Source organism: Ailuropoda melanoleuca, chromosome 1 (assembly GCF_002007445.2).
Source record: "Ailuropoda melanoleuca isolate Jingjing chromosome 1, ASM200744v2, whole genome shotgun sequence".
NCBI classification, from domain to species: domain Eukaryota; kingdom Metazoa; phylum Chordata; class Mammalia; order Carnivora; family Ursidae; genus Ailuropoda; species Ailuropoda melanoleuca.
In genome coordinates, this window is record NC_048218.1 from 166,541,543 (window position 1) to 166,561,579 (window position 20,037).

Here is a 20,037-nt window from a genome sequence, read left to right on the forward strand (position 1 = left end):
TTATTAGTAAGGTGGGAGGCCCCACCTCCCACCCCCTCACTAACAGAACGTTCAGTCCAAACTTTATTAGTTTAATAATAAACTTACTATTTATAAGTTTGCAAACTTCCTGGAAGTTAGTTGGAAAGATTAAATGAGAAGATGTAGATAAGCTGTCTGGCCCATAGTAGGTGCCCACACATGGCAGCTTCTGTTATTCTGAATAGTCTCCTCCTTATCATTATTCTGAAACAGACCACATCATGTCATTTTCCTGCTCAAACAATGTCACTGCCTCTGCCCTGCAGACAGAAGAACATCCATGCTCCTTGGCATGACCTTCAAGATTTAGCTTTATGTGACCTCCTCCTACATCTGCCCATCCTGGTGGAACAGGCACGCTGGACCCTTACTGATCAAAAAACATGCCATCCCCTTTCCCTGTTGGGGCTCTTTCTTTACCTGGAACTGCCCTTCTCTTCTTTATGTGCAGAAACCCCTCTAATCCTTCAAGAAGATATCCATGCTTCTCCCTTCGTGAAGCCATCTGGTCACCTGAGTAGAAAGAACCACTTTCTCCTCTCCCCTCCATTAAAGCATTTGGTCCACCCTGGTTTTGTTTCTCCACACGTCTCTTTCATTGGATCAGAGTCTCCTTGAAGACGTGGTTTGGGACCCATGAGTCACTGAATATGTTCCGTTTGTTCACTAGATACGGCGTCAAGCATCTACCATGTACTAAGCACTGTTCTAGTTGTTGAAGGTACCACAGTGGACAGAACAAAGTCCCTGTCCTCCAAAAGCTTACACTTTGGTCAAGGGAGACCGAACACAAAATAAACAAACAAAACGTGATAATAGTGATGAGTGCTGTGAAGAAACATAAGACAGTGTAAGGGAGCAGAGTGATGGGATGTAATTTTGTACCAAGTCAGTCAAGTCAAGGAAGACCTGAGTAAAAGCAGAGAGGGAGCCATATGGCTATCTTAGAAAAGAGCAATCCAAGTGGAGGGAATAGCGAGTACAAAGGCCCTGAGGCATAGAAAAATAAAGAAGGCTCTGGACTCAAAAGGATTAGCTGGATGCCCTAGAGCAAATTTTAACTTTCCTGCACTTGTCTTCTCATATAATAAATAAGAATGATATTATAATACAACATTCTTTTTTCTGAGTTCTGACGATTCAATAAAATATTGTTCCTGGCACATGACAAGCACTCAATATGCTGGCTTCCTTCTCTTCTCCCTTTCTCTCCATTCATCATAGAATCATAATGCTGAGTGTGGTATCTGGTCTATATCAGATGTTCAAGTATTTGCTGATACTCATTGCAAAGGCGCATTTAGCAAAAAATTCTTCTGTCTTATAACACGTGTACTTCCTTTGTCACCTCCAAAGGAGGCATTAAAAATGATGTCCAGCCTACCCCCACATATAACTGTTGGCTTCAAGAAGCATTGGCAATGGGAAGCGAAGAGGGGTAGGATTCTCTGGATGTGGGTTCTGCAGTTCCCCTCGCCTGGAACACTCTGTGATTTTAGGAGCTGGTCCTTTTGGGTCTTAAGACAGTCATTAATAGCAACACTATTGGAAAGCCATTAGTAGGTGTTGGGGCTGATTCAAGAGGTAGAAAGGACTCCATGGAGCCTCTCTCATGATTTAAGGAGAGCATGGGCACTCTTGGGATGGTCAGTGGAATGTCCACAATTATTTCTCTATCTTTGGCCAATTCACCCTCATGTTTCCTCTTCTACAAGAAGGCTTCTCTGTCTCTATCTGCCGTACATGGGTACAGTTGCCCTTAAGTGACACAGGCATTGTCATTAGTGTGGGCAACCCGGCTTAGAAATGTGACACATTAAAACATCTACAAGAGGGTTAGATGGTTTCTCCTCTGTGCAAAAGCTGGGCAGTCTACATTTAATTAGCTAAGAAAATAACCATGTTGAGCTAAAGGCATTGAGAAGCCATAATTACAAAATACATCCCATCATTTCCAGCCCTGTTTCCAAATGACCATCTGCATTTCAGTTAAATTTTTTTTATTTTTAGACCTAAGAATAAATCAGAAATTTTTGCTTACCTTTTCTAGAAATATTTTATAGGATTCAACTTTAACTTTTCATAGATTTATGCCATCTAACGTGAATTCTTCCTTCTTCAAGATGTTGAAGATAACATCAACTTGGTTTTCAAAGAGGTAGAGCTCACAGGTATCAGCATAGGGTGGCTTACCTCTAAGAGAAATAACCAGACTAGCTGAGCAGCAGAAAATCACTTGTTATAGTCCAAAAAAAATCACAGATAAATAGTCTGGTAAACTTTATTTTTATATACAATTACCTCCATGTCCAGGCCTGAAAGTCTGTATTTAAAGCAGAATATAAGGGGTGCCTTGGTGGCTCAGTTGGTTGGGCGTCTGCCTTCCACTAAGGTCATGATCCCAGGGTCCTGGGATCAAGCCCCGCATTGCACTCCCTGCTCAGGGAGGAGCCTGCTTCTCCCTCTCTCTCTGCTGCTCCCACTGGTGGTGCATGCTCTCTCTCTTTCTCTCTCTCAAATAAATAAAATCTTTTTAAAAATTTTTTTAAAAAGCAGGATGTAAGAAAGTTATTATTTCTTAAGATATTAAGGAGCCCAAGAAAGAGGAATGCCAATGGATGGGAACCAGTCACGTAGATGAGAATGCATGGTGATAGGCAGGCCAAAAAATGGAACTCATGAAAAGAGAAAGGGCTTGGAGTTTCACTCACTCACAAAATCAGTGGTGTCTTGGTACATAACTGTAACGTTTCAGAGAATAGCTCTCTTCTGCTAATGCCAGTCTTTTCCTGGTATGTCAGGAGACATCAGCATTTCAATTCAGGAATCCTCTCACATGATCTTACTGCTTTGGTACTCACAGATAGAATTCCAAAATAGTCAGAAGGATTTTATTCGTACCTTCCAAGAAAGCCATAAAATGAACAATGCCAGTAACAATTATGCAACTAAATTGGCCTTGTAAAAGAATAAAAAAATCAATTTTGCCAGTTTACATGCATGGTAACTAATTTCCATATAAATGAGCTGACTTTATTCAGTCTAAAGATGTGCTTGTATCCTCTTTGTTTTTTTGTTTGAAATATTTGCAGTTCTTCAGAGGCACTTAGTGGGACTATTTGAAGACATTTTGGTATGTGTTGTAGTTTTCTAATCATAATTATCTTTTTTTTTTTGGCAGTATATCAGTTACAGCAAGAGGCCCCTCGTCCCAAGAGGATCATTTGTCCTGGGGAGGTCAGTACTCAGCTATTTCTGACATACCTTGTTACATATGATGAACTGTCAGTGCTATGTTGATATCGGAGGGCTTTCGCGTTTCCTGGGAGTTGACTGGTATTAACGTTTGTTAGAGTGTCACCAGGTTTAACACCTGAATAATCTATATTATGAAATCAGGTGTTATTTTAAAAAATATTTACAAACTCACTTGAAATCAGAGGTCTTGTGTTTTTAACCATTGCGGAGGCAAATTAAGCCTCCTTTTGTTAACCCCTTCCCCCCAAAACATGTATTTTGGTTGTTTTCCTTGTTTTTGCTGTTTTGATTCTGTTATCATTTTTTTCTTATGGAATGCTTCCAACAGAGAAAACACAGAGAATAATAAATATCTGGGTATTCTCAACACTCATATTTAACAAACTTTTATGCACTGTCACATTTACTTGACATAAAAAAAAAATACCTACAAGAAAAGTGACTGTTTTTTATTCTTGGAGATAAGCTTAGAAATATATCGACTCATAAAAATGCTTACCAGACAGAAAACTTTCCCCAGTCATCCCTCGCTAATCAGTTCTCTTATCATCTGGGATGCCCACAAGATTGAAAGGCAGGACTAAGGCACTATTTTCTATTTTTATACTGATCAGTTTCTGTAATAGTCAAACTAATAGCCTTCACACAAAAGTCCATGGGTCCTTGCTTATTTTTGATATTATGACTTAAATACAGAATAGCAGATGCCTTTTAAAGTGTCACATGTGCCTTGTGAGGAGGAAAAGCCTCCAACTCCAGCACTCTTGAGATTTATCCTTGAACATCAGTATTTTCTGGCTATCAGATGGACTGGATCTGGTTTTGAACCTGTGTCCTCAAAGACTTAGGTACATATATCCCTACACCCAGAGGTAACTTATCACTGTGTAACAAATGTTTCTACAGAAAATTTTACTTCTGTTGAAGGACACTGAAATTCGTAAAGTAATCTGAATATTGACACAGAGTAAACATTCCTATCCCAGGAATATGGCTTAAGAAGAGAAACTATCTGATCCTTAAAGAAAAATCCTGGACGAGGTCCACTCTTTCTCTGGTAGTCTGATCTTGTCTTGCCACCAACTCTGATGACTTTCATCCTTTGGTTATTCAAGAATATCTAAACAAGGGAAGAATAGGATAAATAGAAAATGTTTAATAAGATGTTTGGGATAAAGTGTTTGAGGGAATAAGTAAGAAGCAAATTGTTAAACGTTCCTTTAATCCTCGGGTGCCTGGGTGTCTCAGTCAGTTCAGCATCTGACTCTCTGTTTCAGCTCATGCCATATCTCAGGGTCGTGAGTTCTAGCCCTGTGTCAGGCTCTGCACTCAGTGCAGAGTCTGCTTGAGATTCTCTCCCTCTGTCCTCCCTCTCCCCTCGTGTTCTCTCTCTCTAAAATACATCTTTTTGAAAAAATTCCTTTAATCCTATTTTACATCTTGTACTTCTCCAGGAGAGAAAATAGAACCCATGCAGGGAGCTACGGGAATTCAAATGTCTCCATGAAAAGAATGTTTTGTAAAATTAGAACACCACTAAGGACTTTTCCTAGGGCTATTAATAAAAAGTCTCCAGGCAAAGTTGGGTACCAGAATTTAAAACCCAAGGGGACAGTAAGTAGTCATTTGTTCATTTATTCAACAAGTATATATGGAGAGCCTACTGTGTTCTGACTTTGATCTAGGTGTTAGGAATGTAGCAAAGCACTGGGCTGTTGATACTTTAAGCGTCGAATCAATAGAGAACAAAATCATGTTGTATGTAATCAGAGATAGATCTACTATTTTATCTTTGCGTGTGTGCACACACATGCATGTGTGAGTGTACGTGTGAGAGAGGGAGAGAGTGCACTTTGTGCTTCTCAAAATCCTTGAAACCGTGTCACTTGTCCCCCAAGCCAGTGGAGACGGATAGATGCAGATTAGCTTCACAGAAGCTCTTCCTAGGGTTCAGCTGAAACCCTTCAGACATCCAGTGGGATCTGAAGGGACCACAGATCTCTTTATCATTGCCCTTGCATTGGAAGACAATGCCACAGACATCTTAGCAAAGCAGAGCTGTGTGCCACAAGCCACCACCATCTGCTGTGCACGTATAGCTTTGTTTCCCTCTTGTCTGTCTTTTTAACCAACTTTTCATCTTCTGACCTTTATCAGCTTGATTCATTAGTAAGTGATCCGGTTGATGCTGGACTCATAAGTTGCTTGCCTCCAGAAATTCCACATCCCATCTCTACTATGAAACCTCACTCAAAATGGGTACTCATCAGGTCCATTTCCTCAGCAGGCTGCACGGGGCCCAGCCAGCCAGGCAGGTGTCAGGTGATAAAGGGTCACACGCGCTGGCAGAACAGGTGCTGCTTAGATGGGTGCAAGCAGGCTCAGCTTCAGCTCCCTTTGTCCTCCAGTGTCACGTTAACTGCAAGGCATTCCTGCCCACGTTGCTTGGCCTCCCAGGACTTGGCCTCCTTTGAGTGAAGGCACGGCCTCCTCTTGGACACGATGAAACCACTGCTTCTGCTACAGGCGATGTTTGAGTGAATGTCTCTTTGCCTTGCGCCGCACCTCTGTGCTCAGGGGGCGTGCCTAATGAAGTCGGAAAGCCTCCGGTTTGAGTATATGGCCAGAGAGACTGAAGCTTTATTAACACATTTACGTAACGCCATATGGGCGATTTCTTTTGAACAATGAGTTCATGAATTTTTTTGTCTTTGTCATCTCACCGCTTAGCCAGCTTTTAAGAGTCCATGTTTTCCTTCTTCACAGTCCTGCTATCCTCCTTCTTAGTCTTCAGCCTCTCTGCTCCCAGCCACTATGTCCTTGGCAAGCCTGCCGAGCTGTGTTACTCTGACATACTCCAACTGCTTTGTTTCTCTGGTGACTAATAACCTCCCAGGCTAGGGGCCCCTCTCCGGTTAGGATCTTCCCATTGAATGTGCTAAGCCCTCACAAGAGAACACCAAGTGAGTGTAGTCACCAAGAATGTTTTGGGGAACACTGTTGCCTAAAGGTAAAGACACAGGCCAACATGACTTGAATGCTTGCTAGCTGTCAACAGATACCAACCACCTAATAGACTTTCCTGGGAAACTAGGTGGGTTTCAGCAGGCAAAATCCAGTGAGCTTTGTAAACCCAGACAGGGGAGCCCAGCTACAGAGTCAGCTGGACTGGTTTTGAATTCATGCTCTATCACTTTCTAACTACGTAACTTAGAGCCAAGCACTTACTTTCTCAGGGAGATGAAGGTCTCCTCTACTCCAAGGGCCAGTATCTACTTGACGGGGTGCTAAAAATGGCGTATATGTGTCAAGTGTGTACAATAGTGCTTGGCCCATGATACATACTCAGTGTTCATGATTCAAGACAGATTCAGAAACCTGCAAAGAGGAGGCTCTGAGATACTCATTAGGGACAGAGTCAGAACAACGACAGTGTTCTCTGAATGCAAGAGCCGAAAAGACAATGATCAAGAACAAAGCAAGATGGCTGGATCAGGAATTAAACCACCAGGAAAAAAGACGTTGAGGAGGAGGAACAGAGGGTACAAGCAGCTGAACAACAGCTCTGGCGCCAATTAAGCCAGGCATGGTCAGTTAGTGAAGTAACCGTTCATTGCTTTCTTGAGATTCATTGCTGTAAATTAATATTTATCGAGCAACCACAGCACCTGGCACTCTACTAGCATTTCCTGTTTGCTCCTTGCCAAGAGATTCAAAACATCTTCCAGTATGCAAAATTCTCTCTTGCCCTTTCCGACAATTATCAATCAGTCATTCTGTAAGCAATTCATTAATTACCAAATGTGCGCCTGGGTGGTCTGGCGGGAACTGTGACTGTTGACTCCCAAATGTGTACCTCTAGCTAAGCTGTCTCCCCTGGTCCCCAGACACCCTGCTCCGTCTGTCTACTTGACCTCCTCAAGTAGATGTCCCACACCACCTGTAGCCTAACATTCAAATAGAACTGAGCCCCCCACTCCGTTAAATGACACCTAACTTCAGAGACCTGGACTCCTCTCTTTCCACCCTCACCCTTTTCTCTAGCGATTGTCAAATTTACCTCCAACTGTATCTGGCACTTGCCTACTTTCTCCTTCTCCACGACTGCCATGTGGTTTAGGGTGATGGTTGTTTCTTGCCTGGATTATTGCTGGCGAGCAGCCTCCTGCCTGGTCTCCCCAGTTCCACGGCTGGTCCTCTCCCTGAAGCCCACATTCACACACACACACACACACACACACACCATTCACCAAACGGGGGCCATTCTTCTGAGTGCACCGCCCTGCAGCCCCACTAGCCTCCACTCCCATTCATCAGACAAACCACAACATTGCTACGATAGGATCTTCAGATCTGCTCTCTGCCTAGAATTCTCCAGTGCTCTCTGCATGTCCAGGTTTCAGATTAAAGTTCACCTAATAGCAGAAGCCTTCCCTGAACCCCATAAAAATTAGCATCTCCATGGTGCAGTGCTCTCTTCTGAGCGTGAAGCTGGCTCTAGGTGTCGTTTCCACAACTGGCTATTTCCACTGATGATCGTTCTTCTCCTCCTTTGCGAGAGTAAGGGGAGAAGGACACAGTCTGACTGGTTAAAAAAAAAAAAAAGATAGCTCCTCCCAACCATCAGATCTTTGTTGTATCATCCTGTTTATTTTGTTTGCAGTACCTTATACACTCTCTAATATAATTTCTATCGCATTTAATTGTTTGCTTGTTGCTTACACATCTCCCTCCAGGAGAATACAGGCTCCAGAAACTTCATCGGTCATAATTGCATGGACTTGCCTAGCATTGAACCTAGTGCCAAGCAGCAGAGGGCAATCAGTGAATATATGGTAAAATGATGAAGAAAAAAATAGAGACTGCTAACATAAGGAATTTAGAATTCTCAAACTATTACTAATAGTGTATCAGATTTACCCAATGCTGTTATTAGGGTAGTGACTTGGACTTTTGGCAGTGGCTAAGGTTCTTACTTAAATACAGACTAATATTTTTTCCTGGAATATTCTAAATTTCTTTTGGCCTTTCCAAAAGGCCAAAATTTCAAGATTTACTTGCATGACTAATTTAAAGTCAAGTTCCACTAGAATTACCTAAAGAATACACAATAAGTAGAAATTCTTTTGTGACTAAATGATTTGGTGTCATTTGTCTTTCTTGAAATTGCTGGAGTGAGTTTCATTTCAAAAAGCAATTTCAAAAAGGGAAATAAAACTACATACTTTTATTTCAAATTGTTCTCCCTTTCATGCAGCTTCACTTCCTCTCTCTCTTGTTGTAGAATAATGTATTTTGGAAAGTTTTGGGTTTTGTTTTTTTTAATGCAAAAGTGAACTGTAGGACTGAGGTTTCCAGCATTCTCCAGGACCAGCTTTTTGTTCTTGATCATCAGAAATTAAGCCAAGTATAGATGACAGTGGCCTGTCTTAAATTGCAGTAACACTTTATTTTACCTTCTAGCGAATTGTATTCACTTTTTAAATATCACTTTAAATACCCCATTTTCTGCGGTTTTTTTGGTGTCTTTAAGTATCTGCCCATTTCACTTTCTTCTATCTTTATTTGTAAAAACTGTTCTTTTAAGCCTACAAAAGCATTTCACTTTATGATTACGCTTTTAAATTTTTGATTCACCGTTCTTAGGTTTCACAGTCTTATAATCTTGTAGCTTGAGGTGTTTATCTCGTCTTAGGCATATCTGGAAGATCTTAACAGGCCACATTGATTGACCATGTCATTCTCAACTAACTCAGTACATTTCAAATCAGATTTAAAGTAAACTCAGAGGGGTTTTCTACTATTCTATAATCCTCCCTCTTTTCTTATTTTATTCATTGAAAATAAATGTTTTTAAACCTATGTGCATTTGGGGGAGCATGGAAACTCTACTGATTCAAGACATTTGGACAAGGTATGTCTCTAAAGTAATGAGATTGATTTTGCAAGCCACACACAAAAATCAACCCCATTACCTTTTAATTGGCTTTATGTGTAGTAATCAGAAGGCTATCTCCTCCTGGTAAGAAATATTTCTGTTCTTTTTATCCTAGACTTTCTCCACTCGTCTTCTTTTTTCCCTTGCATATTGACACAACCTAGAATAAAAGCCTTTTTCCACCATTCTTCTAGGCTTTCAGCTCACTCCGTAATACAGTCAGGCTTTCTTCTTGATGTGATTTCATGTGAGCTTGACGTGCTTTGGTTGTAGACCTACTATAGTCAAGGGGGAAAGTCTTCTAATAAAACGAATGTTAGGAAAAAATTTTAGATGAATTATATTTTTTCCAAATATAGAACCAAGAATTTTGTGCTTCCTTAAACAAAAACTTTCTTATGGACAAGTACTGCCAAAATACATAGCCCTTCAAAAAAGAACTCACTCTCTTTAGAGTACTTTGAACTTCTTCTAATGTAATGCAGACCCTGCATGTTTTGCACCTGTAAATATTTAGTCATTTCCAAGTGATACCATGAACAGAGGATAAGGAGTTCCTGAGGACAAGCTGCTACAGAATTCAGAGACTCAGGGACTCAGAGCCAAGGGGATACGTGGGCTGAACTGGAAAGCGTCAACAAAGAATAGTATATATGCTGAAGCACAAATCGAGGCAAAAATGGAAGGTTTCTTCCTAAAACCGAATAAGGAAAATGAAGGGGGAGATTAAACAGTGATTGACAATAAGTAAAAGTTCTTGAGAAGCTTCCTTGACCTCTCTGGGTGATTTTTATTTCTGAAAATCAAATTTGAAACTGTGTATTCCTTTACAGAATTACTTGAGGTAAAATACTACATTGCACAGTTAGTTGTTTTGGGAAGAAAAGAACAACCGAGAGCATCAGGGATTACAACACAAGCTGTCTTACCCTTACCTCACCTGTGACAGCCATAACCCGAGATACATCACTCCCCGATGAGGGGCAGGAGCGGGTGGTCCAGACTGCAACACAGCGGTCATGAGGAGGTGCTGGCTTTCGTCGGGGCAACCAATGCCTCACTTCCATAGCAGCTGCTGTCTAGAACAGCCCACAGTATGTCTGCTCTGTGACTCAGAGGTCAGGTCCCGCAAAACTTCAGGTGTGGCCAGGGTTATCCAGAAAGGGGAGCCAGGTACAAAGCACTGGGTGCCCTAGTGAAGTTTTAAAGACATGCTTCACATTTACTCACCCGGTTAAACATTAACTGAGAAACAATGCTGATAAAGGTTAAGCCACACTTGGCCCTGGGCAAGCTTTGTCTCCCAGGCTAGTATGGTCTGGCTAACCAAGCAGTGAGATGTTTGAAAACAGATTTGTAATCTTGACTCTACTTTCCATCAGAAAAGCGTAGATGGTATAATCTCCGACCATCCTAATTCTAATCCGACTACCCTAAATGATATTGCCGAATTACTTGTCAATCTTTTCACAGTAATGAAAATTAACAGACTTAGAGTGCTTGCTGTGCCCTGAGTGCTGGGTTAGAGTTTTACACATGTCATTCTTCATGGGAATTCCAAGAGGAGAAGAGACAAGCAGCACAAGGATGGCAGACTCTGAGTCAAACCCAGACCGAACCTCGGACTGGCCTTCTAACCCAGAGCTTCTCAGCTGTGGTCCCAGGACCAGTGACTACTGCATCATCTGGGAACTTGTCAGAAATACAGATTCCCTGGCTCACCCCAGGCCTTCTGAATCACAAACCCGAAGATGGGGCCCAGAAATCTGGGTTTTAACAAGTCCTGTAGGTCATCCTTATGCTCGCTCAAGTGTGAGCACCACTGTTGTAACAGTGTTCTCATGCCCTCTGTTTTCTATGTCTTGCTCCCTTCCCTGTGCTCTAGGATAGAAGACTCAAGATGCTTTATCCCCTGATGACGCTTCCTGTTTGCTTAGCACTGTGCTAGACTCTTCGTGAACTTCAAAGTGGTTGCCAAGTCACCCCATAGCCTTCTTTTGTTGTCTAGATATACTTCCTCCTGGATGTTATTTTCCACCCTTTAAAAATATTTTGCTTTTGCCTTTCTTTGCTATGTCTAGCTTTCCCGTACGCTGGAATGTTGCAGAGGCCCAATATGAATCCTTACAGGAGTATGGTCAGTACTTGATTTAGCCTGGTTTCCTATACCCACCCCACCCCCCGGTTTGTTATACATTTTAGTGTAACACTATGATTGCAATTAAAAACTATTTAAGTTCCATTCTAATATGATCCATACTCATGTTTGTTCATATTCAGTACATACTGTTATGAACTCCAGCTCTTTTTAGATGTTTTCTTTATCTCGTGACTATGCACAAGTCCTTGATAATTTACTCTTGCTTTTAATAGACATTTCCTTGGGGCGCCTGGGTGGCACAGTCATTGAGCATCTGCCTTCGGCTCAGGGCGTGATCCCAGCGTTCTGGGATCGAGCCCCACATCAGGCTTCTCCTCTGGGAGCCTGCTTCTTCCTCTCCCACTCCCCCTGCTTGTGTTCTCTCTTTTGCTAGCTGTGTCTCTCTGTCAAATAAATAAATAAATAAATAAAATCTTTAAAAAAAAAAAAGAAATGGACATTTCCATGAATGAAAATATCAAATCCATTATCATTATGTCAGGAATACTTTGAACTACATTTCTATATCCCAAGGTGGTAGTCTCTTTACTCAGTAGACCCTCTGTGTGCTTCACAAGCATTTCTCAATTCAGGATTGTAGGTGGCTTATTTGCTAATAAAAGTCAGTCCAGCACTGGTACTCTCCTGGTCCCACATCTGCGCCTCAATCTACCACTCCCCTCATCATCTCCAGGCTGACACTGAGCCATCAGTAATCCATCACCTTTGGCTATGTCCTTTAACAAATCACAGTGTCACGTAACATTAGCTCTAAGTACACTGCATCTCCCTGTCTTGTTGGACAGAATAGCAAGCTTTACTTTAGCGATGGTATCTCTTTCTTCCTCCTTATTTACATAGCCAGTGTCATCTCCCCATCCACTTGGAAGGAAATTGAACAGCCTTGGCACAGCCGGACAAAGGCCTATTGGTTGCCACCCAGCACTTTGTGTCCTTCTAGGTAATTACACATCGATTGTTTGATGAATCGTTCTCCTATCTCCCTGGGTATTTCTACCAAGCCTGTAATTACACTTTTCTGGTTTATCCCTTTGCTCTTGTTATGGGCCTCAGGGTTCCATGACGTCTCAAAGACCATGCTTAATGATGCTTCCACAAAACGTTTCATTTCAAGGATGCAGGTCAGATCCCTTAAGGTTTCAGTCTTAAGTCTGTTTAACAGTATACTTCAACCGTTTTCTGCCTTAGTTCTGTTCGATTTTTAAGTTGGCACCAGTATCTCGTAGATTAAAAATTAATGATTCTCTCTTCGCAGTACAGTAAGAGATGGAAGGGCACGCATACAAAGAGATGATTTGACCCACCATTAAAGAAAAAGGCCTTGGAGGCATTGACAGGCTTTAAGTTTTGAGCTAACAATAAGATGTCCTGACACCGATTGTACAGAATGGACTATAATATTTGTTAGTCTAGCAGAGGCGTTGGCAGACTATAGCCTGTCGATGATTTTGGTAAATCAGGTTTTAACGGAACACAGCAATGCTCACTCCTTTACATATTGTCTGTGGCTGCTTTCATGCTCTCATGGCAAGTGGAGCACTTGAAATAGACTGTTTCAAGTACTGTGGTCCTTAAAGGATGAAGTATTTACTATCTAGGCCTTTCCAGAAAAAGTTTGCCCTTAGTCCTACACTATAAGTAACTTGGAAGAATGAGTTAATATATGTAAAGCACTTAACCGTGCCTGTCATTTACATATGGGAACCACTGGTCTTTAATTTCTACCGTCTCCCAAGAACTATATAGATGTTAGCAAAAGAGAGGGAATCTTAGGCCTGTTATTCAGGATGAATTTGATCCCAAGCCATTTTAGGAAACATTTTGGCCTTCATGTCTAACACGTGTAAATTGGTAGACAAGGCCAAGGCAGTGACAACAAGCAGGTATTCTTTTACCAGCTTTCTCGTGGCCACTTTTCTCCCATCAAGAAATGGTGGCCTGTTAGAAAAGGTGACCCACCCCATAAGCAGGAAATTAAAGAGGTGTGTAGAGTCTGTTGATCCAGAAATGCCACCCGAACATGTAAACAAACTCACATTCTTTGATTTCAAGAATAAAGCTGGTACTACCCCCCCATAAAAAGTCTATATGTTATTGAATTTTGATGAATGATTTGCATGCTGACGCATTTGGGAGAACGAGGACTATGTCTGCCCCTGACTATGAAATACATCCTCTAAAAAAAGTTGAATTAATGAATGGATAGAGGGATGAATAAATCGGTATGTCATAAAGCAAGTACAGCAAATATTATAGGATCTAAGTGGTGTGTATGAATGTTTGCTATAAAAGTCTTTCAGTTTTTTGGTATGCTTGAGCATTTTCATAAGAAAAGGTCAAGAAGAAAAAACAAAGATTGTTTGTGCAAGAAGAGCGATGGCAGGATATGCCCTGACCCAGGGGACAAAAACAACCTCTTGGATGCATGACCCTGAACAGCAGGGGTGTGTCTTATGTCAGGGCTGCTGGAAGCACCATAAAGCTATAGCTCAAGGATTCGTAACGTGGACTAATTCACCAGAAAAAGAATTCAAAAGCAAGACATTTATTAATAAGGCACTTTCAGTCTTATTTATTACCATACAGGGAATAATTTTAGGGGGGAATGCCTCTTCCAGAAATGCTAAATTAGGTAATTTTTAAAAATAATGGAGAACAGGCTTCCAAATTTTATGGCATCATCGCCATATAGAGGAATGAGTATTGGACCTGAAATCAGGGACTGCGTTTCCTAAATCTGTCAGCCCTGGGTAGGGCTGTGAGCAAGCTAATTTACCACTCTGAACTGCAGCTTTCTTGTCTATAAGAAGGAGGCAGAGATACATATTCCACCTTCCTTTGGGGAGAACAAGTGTTGAAAACATTCTGAAGGCCCCACTGATCTCATCAGACAATGAGTTCTCAGTCAGAGTGATATTAACCCCAAGGGTGAGGGGGGAACATCAGTCCTTAAGGGAGCACACTCTTCTAATGTGTAAAGCACAGATACACATACAGAACATAAACAGATATACAGTCTATCTGTAGTATTAAAATTCCATTTGGGAGAGATGAGAAGGAAAAAAACATGTAAAATGGTTCCAAAGGAAGATTATAATGCAAAAAAGATTGAGGACATTTCGCTAGACAGTCTTTCATTTCCACCACCTCCTTAGTTCTGTCTGCCATTCTTTTTTTTCAGGTGGATTAATTTTATTCATCAGTTGGAACACATACATTTGAATACTTACACTGAATACTTACATTTAAATACTGTTACTCTAGAAGGAGGGAAAAAGAAACTGAGGAGAAGAAAGAGAATGATGGGCATTCTTTGCCTTTTCCAAAGCACATACAGGACCACTTAACCCAAACACTATTAAGTTCTGAAGGAAGGAGTTTACTAACAAGAATGAGGAATTAAATGAATATACCCACCCAATCTTTTCCCCCTAGAAATTTAATGGCAGCATTAAGTTTTCCTTGATTTGATTCAACTCTGTTGGGTACTTCAAGCTTTTTGAACCCAAGAGGTATTTGGAGAATTTAAAAAGAGTTCCAAAGAGAATAACGAAGATGAATTAAGGATTGGAAATAAGATCTATTAAAAAAATTAAAAGAACAAGAATTACTTAGTAGGAGGAAGAACAGGCAATTAGGTGACATGGAGATGGCTTTTAAAAGTGGAAACCTTATCCTATGGAGAGTAGTCTCAGATTTTCATCTGCACCAAAGACCAAAGGAAGAAGGAAAATGTATTTTGAAGCAAGAAGAATATGAGATTAGATGTTAACCTAAAATTTCTATCCATGATTAAGTCCTGAATTTTGATTCTTCTTTATGGGATTTTTAAAAATACAGTGTTGGTCTGTAGGAAGTATCAGGAAGATGGACAGATGGACCCATCATGTTTGATTTTCCTGCTCTGGTGGGAGGCCAGCCAGCCAGTCTGGCCAATATGGCTGACCTCCATGGGATTTGGCTTGATGGGAGGAAAGCGCCATTTTATGTGGAGCTGTGGCTTCAGGATGCCAGAGGATGAATACGAAGTCCTAGCCAACAGTGCCAGGGCAGAGTCAGAGCAGTATACCTAATTGGTTTGTCCACACAAGGAAGACTCAAGGTGGGTGGTGGTAGCAACACAGGAAGCCAAGAAATGAGTGACAGGGAAGATGTAGCAAGGAAGACGGGTCAAAATGAGCTGCTGGTAAGATGCACTGGGCCAGCTAGAGAGAGGAGTGCCATCCATGGGTAGGCTTTTGGGTGTTCTTGGAAGCCTACAGTGAGAGTAGGATCAAAATTCACATAGACTTGATCAAAATCCATGTAGACTGGGTCAAAATCAATATAGAAGTCTTAGGAACATATCCCAAGTTTCCAGGAAGGTATTCATTCTCTCCATGTTTTGGAACTGCTGCCAAAATTTGTGCTTCCCAGTACTGATATGTGTGTCAGAATCCCCTGTAGAGCTTGATAAACATTACAGCCACCCTGGCTCCAGCCTTGGAGATGGGGATTTAATGGGAATATCACTTAGGATTCTGTTGTGAGCAACAAATCAATTCTGGCTAAATTTAGAGAAAAAAAAAAGATGGGGGATGGAGGGTAGTTGGAAGGATATGAATAAATTACCTTAATGAAAAGAAAAGCTGAACAAAGGGCTTTGGGAAGGATATGTGAAGCAGGACATCTCCAGGGATCCAGGAAGCAGGACTGATGCACTTCCAGGCAATAGAGTATGATGGCTAGTGGTCCAAGCTCCAGGATAATATAATCTTCTTTTCTGCTCTGCTTCTATCTCAATTCATCCTTTGGAAATGGGCATGATAGATCTTACCTACTGGATAGTCATGAGGATTGAATGGGTCAATATATGTAAAGAAAGTGCTTACAATAATGCCTTGGCACAATAAAAGTTCTTAGTAACTATTAGCAATTATTGCTGTTGTTTTATTGTTGCCATGCTTGCGAATCAACTCCAACAGAGCTGTCTTTCAGACAAGTACTTCCATTGAAGCAGAGTTCCATGCAAGATATCTTGTTTGGTACCAGGACAACAGGAAAAGATGGGAGCCTTTCCCTCAATGAGCTCACTTCTAGAGGTCATAAAGACCAACAATCCCAATTCCACTAAGGTTATGGCCCTAACTCAGGCCTTAAGTTCAGAGGGAAGGTAAGAAATAATACCTAAGCTGGTTTGAGGCAGCCAGGAAAGATTTTCCCAAGATGGCAGCATTTTGCCTCTTATTTATTTTTTTTTACATTCATTCATTCATTCATTCATTCATTCATTTTTATTGAATATAGTTAACATTCTCTGTTACATTAGTTTCAGGTGTACAACATAGTGATTCAACAAATTTATACATTATGCTATGCTCACCACAAGTGTGGCTACCATCTCTCACCATACAACACTATTATAATACTATTGACTGTATTCCCTGTGCTGTACCTTTTATCCCCGTGAGTTATTCATTTCATAACCGGAAGCCTGTATCTCCCACTCCCCTTCAACCATTTTCTCCATCCCCCCCATCTCTGGCAACCATCAGCTTGCTCTCTGTATTCATGGATCAGTTTCTGCTCTTGTTTGTTTATTCATTTGTTTTGTGTTTTAGATTCCACATGTAAGTGAAATCATATAGTATTTGTCTTTCTCTATCTGATTTATTTCACCTAGCAAAATACCCTCTACGTTTATTCCTATTGTCAGAAATGGCAAGATCCCATTCTTTTTTTTTAATGACTGAGTAATATTCCATTGTGTATGTATAACATATACATAATATATATAACACAGGAAATAACAAGCATTGGCAAGGATGTGAAGAAAAAAGGAACCATTGTCCACTATTGGTGGGAATGCAAGCTGGTGCAGGCAGCCACTGTGAAAAACAGAATGGAGGTTCCTCAAAAAATTAAAATTAGAATTACCACACAATCTAGGAATTCCATTACTGGACATTTGCCCCAAAAATGCAAAAACACTGATTTGAAAAGATACATGTATTCCTATGTTTATTGCAGCATTATTTACGATAGCCAAGACGGAAGCAGCCCAAGTGCCCACCAATAGAGGAATGGATAAAGAAGAAGTGGTATATATATGCAATGGAATATTACTCAACCATAAAAAAGAAGGAAATCTTGCCATTTGTAACCATGTGGATGAATCAAGAGGGTGTAACGTTGAGTGAAATGTCAGTCAGAGAGACAAATACCATATGATTTCACTCATGTGGAATTTAAGAAACGAAACAAATAAACAAACAAAAAACCACTCTTAAATATAGAGAACTGGTGGCTGCCAGAGGGGAGGTGAGTGGAGGAATGGGTGAAATAGATGAAGGAGTTCAAGAGTAACTTATTGTGATGAGCACTGAGTAATGTACAGAATTGTTGAATCATTATATTGTGCAACTGAAACTAATATAACACTGCATGTTAATTATACTTGAAAAATAAATAAGTAAAAAGACAATTTCCCTCTTATTTTTCAGATTAGTGGGATTTGCCAGGTTAAGGCATAGATGGGTTGGAGAGCAAATATTAGAATTCCAGGCGTAGGAAATACCCTGTCCAAAGAAAGATCGGAATGTATGACTAAACAGGATGTGTTTCAGAAACTACAAGGATCTCTGTGGCAGGAACATAAAGAACTGGGGAATAAGGATGTGGAGGGCAAGAGTGTGTATACTGCTAGGGACGTATTCGGGATACACAAGCAAGACCATGCTAGGAAAAGCCTGTCTGCCATTCATTTATCCACTCAACAAATATTTATCGAGCACCTACCATGTGCCAGCTCTGTTCTAGACTCTGGGGATAATAGCAATAAGCAAAACATAAAACTTTCTATCCTTGTGTCGTTTCCCTTTGAAAGAGAAAGATTGGCAATAAACACACAAGTAAAATATGTAGTGTGTCAGATGATGACAAGTGTCACAGGAAAAAATAAGGCAGAAAAGAGAGAGGGGGTATGCCGAGGTGAAGAGTTACCACTTTTAAGTAGGGTGGTCTGGGACAGACTCACTGAGTTGTGTAGGTTTGACTACTTGGCAATGGGGAGCCAGTGAAGAATTCTGAGCAGAGAACTTGATGAGATTGGCATTTTCTGACTTTAGTATGAAAGACAGATTGGAGGGTGATGAAAGTATAGACAGGAAAACCCATAAAAAGACTATTTCAATGGTTTGGGTGACTAGATAGCACAGTGGACATGGAAAGAAGGAGACCATTTCAAGAGTAAGGAATGACATACAATGGGCAGGATTTAGTGGCTGAGTACAGGTGGGATCGGGAAGGAGGAAGGAATCTGGGATGCCGGTTTGTAGCTTGGGCGCTAGGTGGATGATGCTCTGGTGGAACCATTCGGAGGGATGAAGAGGAAAGGAGACTGGCCATCACACGTGATAGAAGAGCTGCTGGTAATAGTCAGCTCACGCAGGTCTCCAGCATGGGCACTTTTAGGAGCCTAACAATTTGGGGGTAGCCCACCTATTTATTATAGCAAAATCAGTGTTTTTCCTGAGTGTATCACCTCTGTTGTCCCGTGGACGATTTCCCTTCTTTCTGGTACCAAAAAAGACTACGGACTTTGGCATCCATCAGATGTTGGTTTGGATCTCCTCTCCACGCCACTACGTGATCTTCAAATAATCCAAACATATGGGCTTGTCTCAAGTGCTGTGTGACTTGCTTTTGGGAGAACCGTGGCACACATACTGAAGAGGCCTGTTAAGCGTTGATTCTCCTCCGCTCTTCCCAAGCCCCACCCTCCCGGGTTCTAAGTCAGTGTCCGTAGGTGTGAACCTGGAGAAAACCAAAGGCGGGAACAAAGAGCTGATGTGTGAGGTGGGGTATTTGCATGTGTGTGTCTGGGAGTAGTTGCCCCACTATTATTTTTCAAATCCAAACACAGCTAATTTGGGTGATTCACCTTCCTCTTTTATGATGAATATCTTGTATGGTTGCTTATATAATGAAACCTCAAGACATCACTGAGGTATTGGACAGCCAGCCATTCAGCTCCCCGGGTGGAGCAGTTCCTCTGTGACTGGGGGAGCCATGTGTGGTGGAAGTTTTGTTTCCAAGCCAGTGATCAGGGCAGAGTTTCAAAGGAACATGCTGTGAGGCATGAAATCCCATAGCAGTAAGGGATTTAAACATTAGTTCACATGTATGCATAGCATGGATGGTTACTCCCAAGTAATACATTTTTTCTTAATGTTTTTTATATTTCAGGTTGTTTATAATTTTTTCAAGGAGGGGCTGGAAAGAGGGTTTCCTTCTTTATCCTCAGTTTGGTATTTACCTGAGCTATTTCCCTGAGTAGTTGGAGGTGTCAGTCTTTTCTTAAAACCTACTTTTGTAAATTATTAGTGTTCTCATAAATAAATATTTCCTCTTATCTTCCTTTTACTCCACTTGGTGTATTTAAAGTATTTATTGCTTGTTTATATTTTGGTCCAACAAATTATTTTGAATAACCTTTCTTGGGAATGTTCAAGAGTCCAAAGTTCCTTTTTGTCTAAAACAGGGTTTCTCAGGCTCGGCACCATCGATACTTTGGCTGGAATAATTCCTTGTTGTAGAAGGGGCTGTCCTGTGCTTTGCAGGATTTTACCAACATCCCTGGACTCTACCCACCACATGCTAGCAGCACCCTTCCCTCATG

The 20,037-nt window shown here is 41.1% G+C and overlaps 1 protein-coding gene and 1 pseudogene across 3 annotated transcripts in view; both read left to right on the plus strand.

Moving 5' to 3' along the window:
* The window catches only part of LOC117804103 (beta-chimaerin), a 228,363-nt gene that overhangs the window by 194,223 nt on the left and 14,103 nt on the right, over positions 1 to 20,037 (plus strand). For all 3 annotated transcript variants that reach the window (XM_034669694.1, XM_034669701.1, XM_034669706.1), the window contains one exon: positions 3,203 to 3,258. In XM_034669694.1, coding sequence (XP_034525585.1) covers positions 3,203 to 3,258 — 56 coding nt within the window. The remainder of the gene's footprint in view (positions 1 to 3,202; positions 3,259 to 20,037) is intronic.
* Positions 7,743 to 7,864, plus strand: LOC117795619 (annotated as a pseudogene).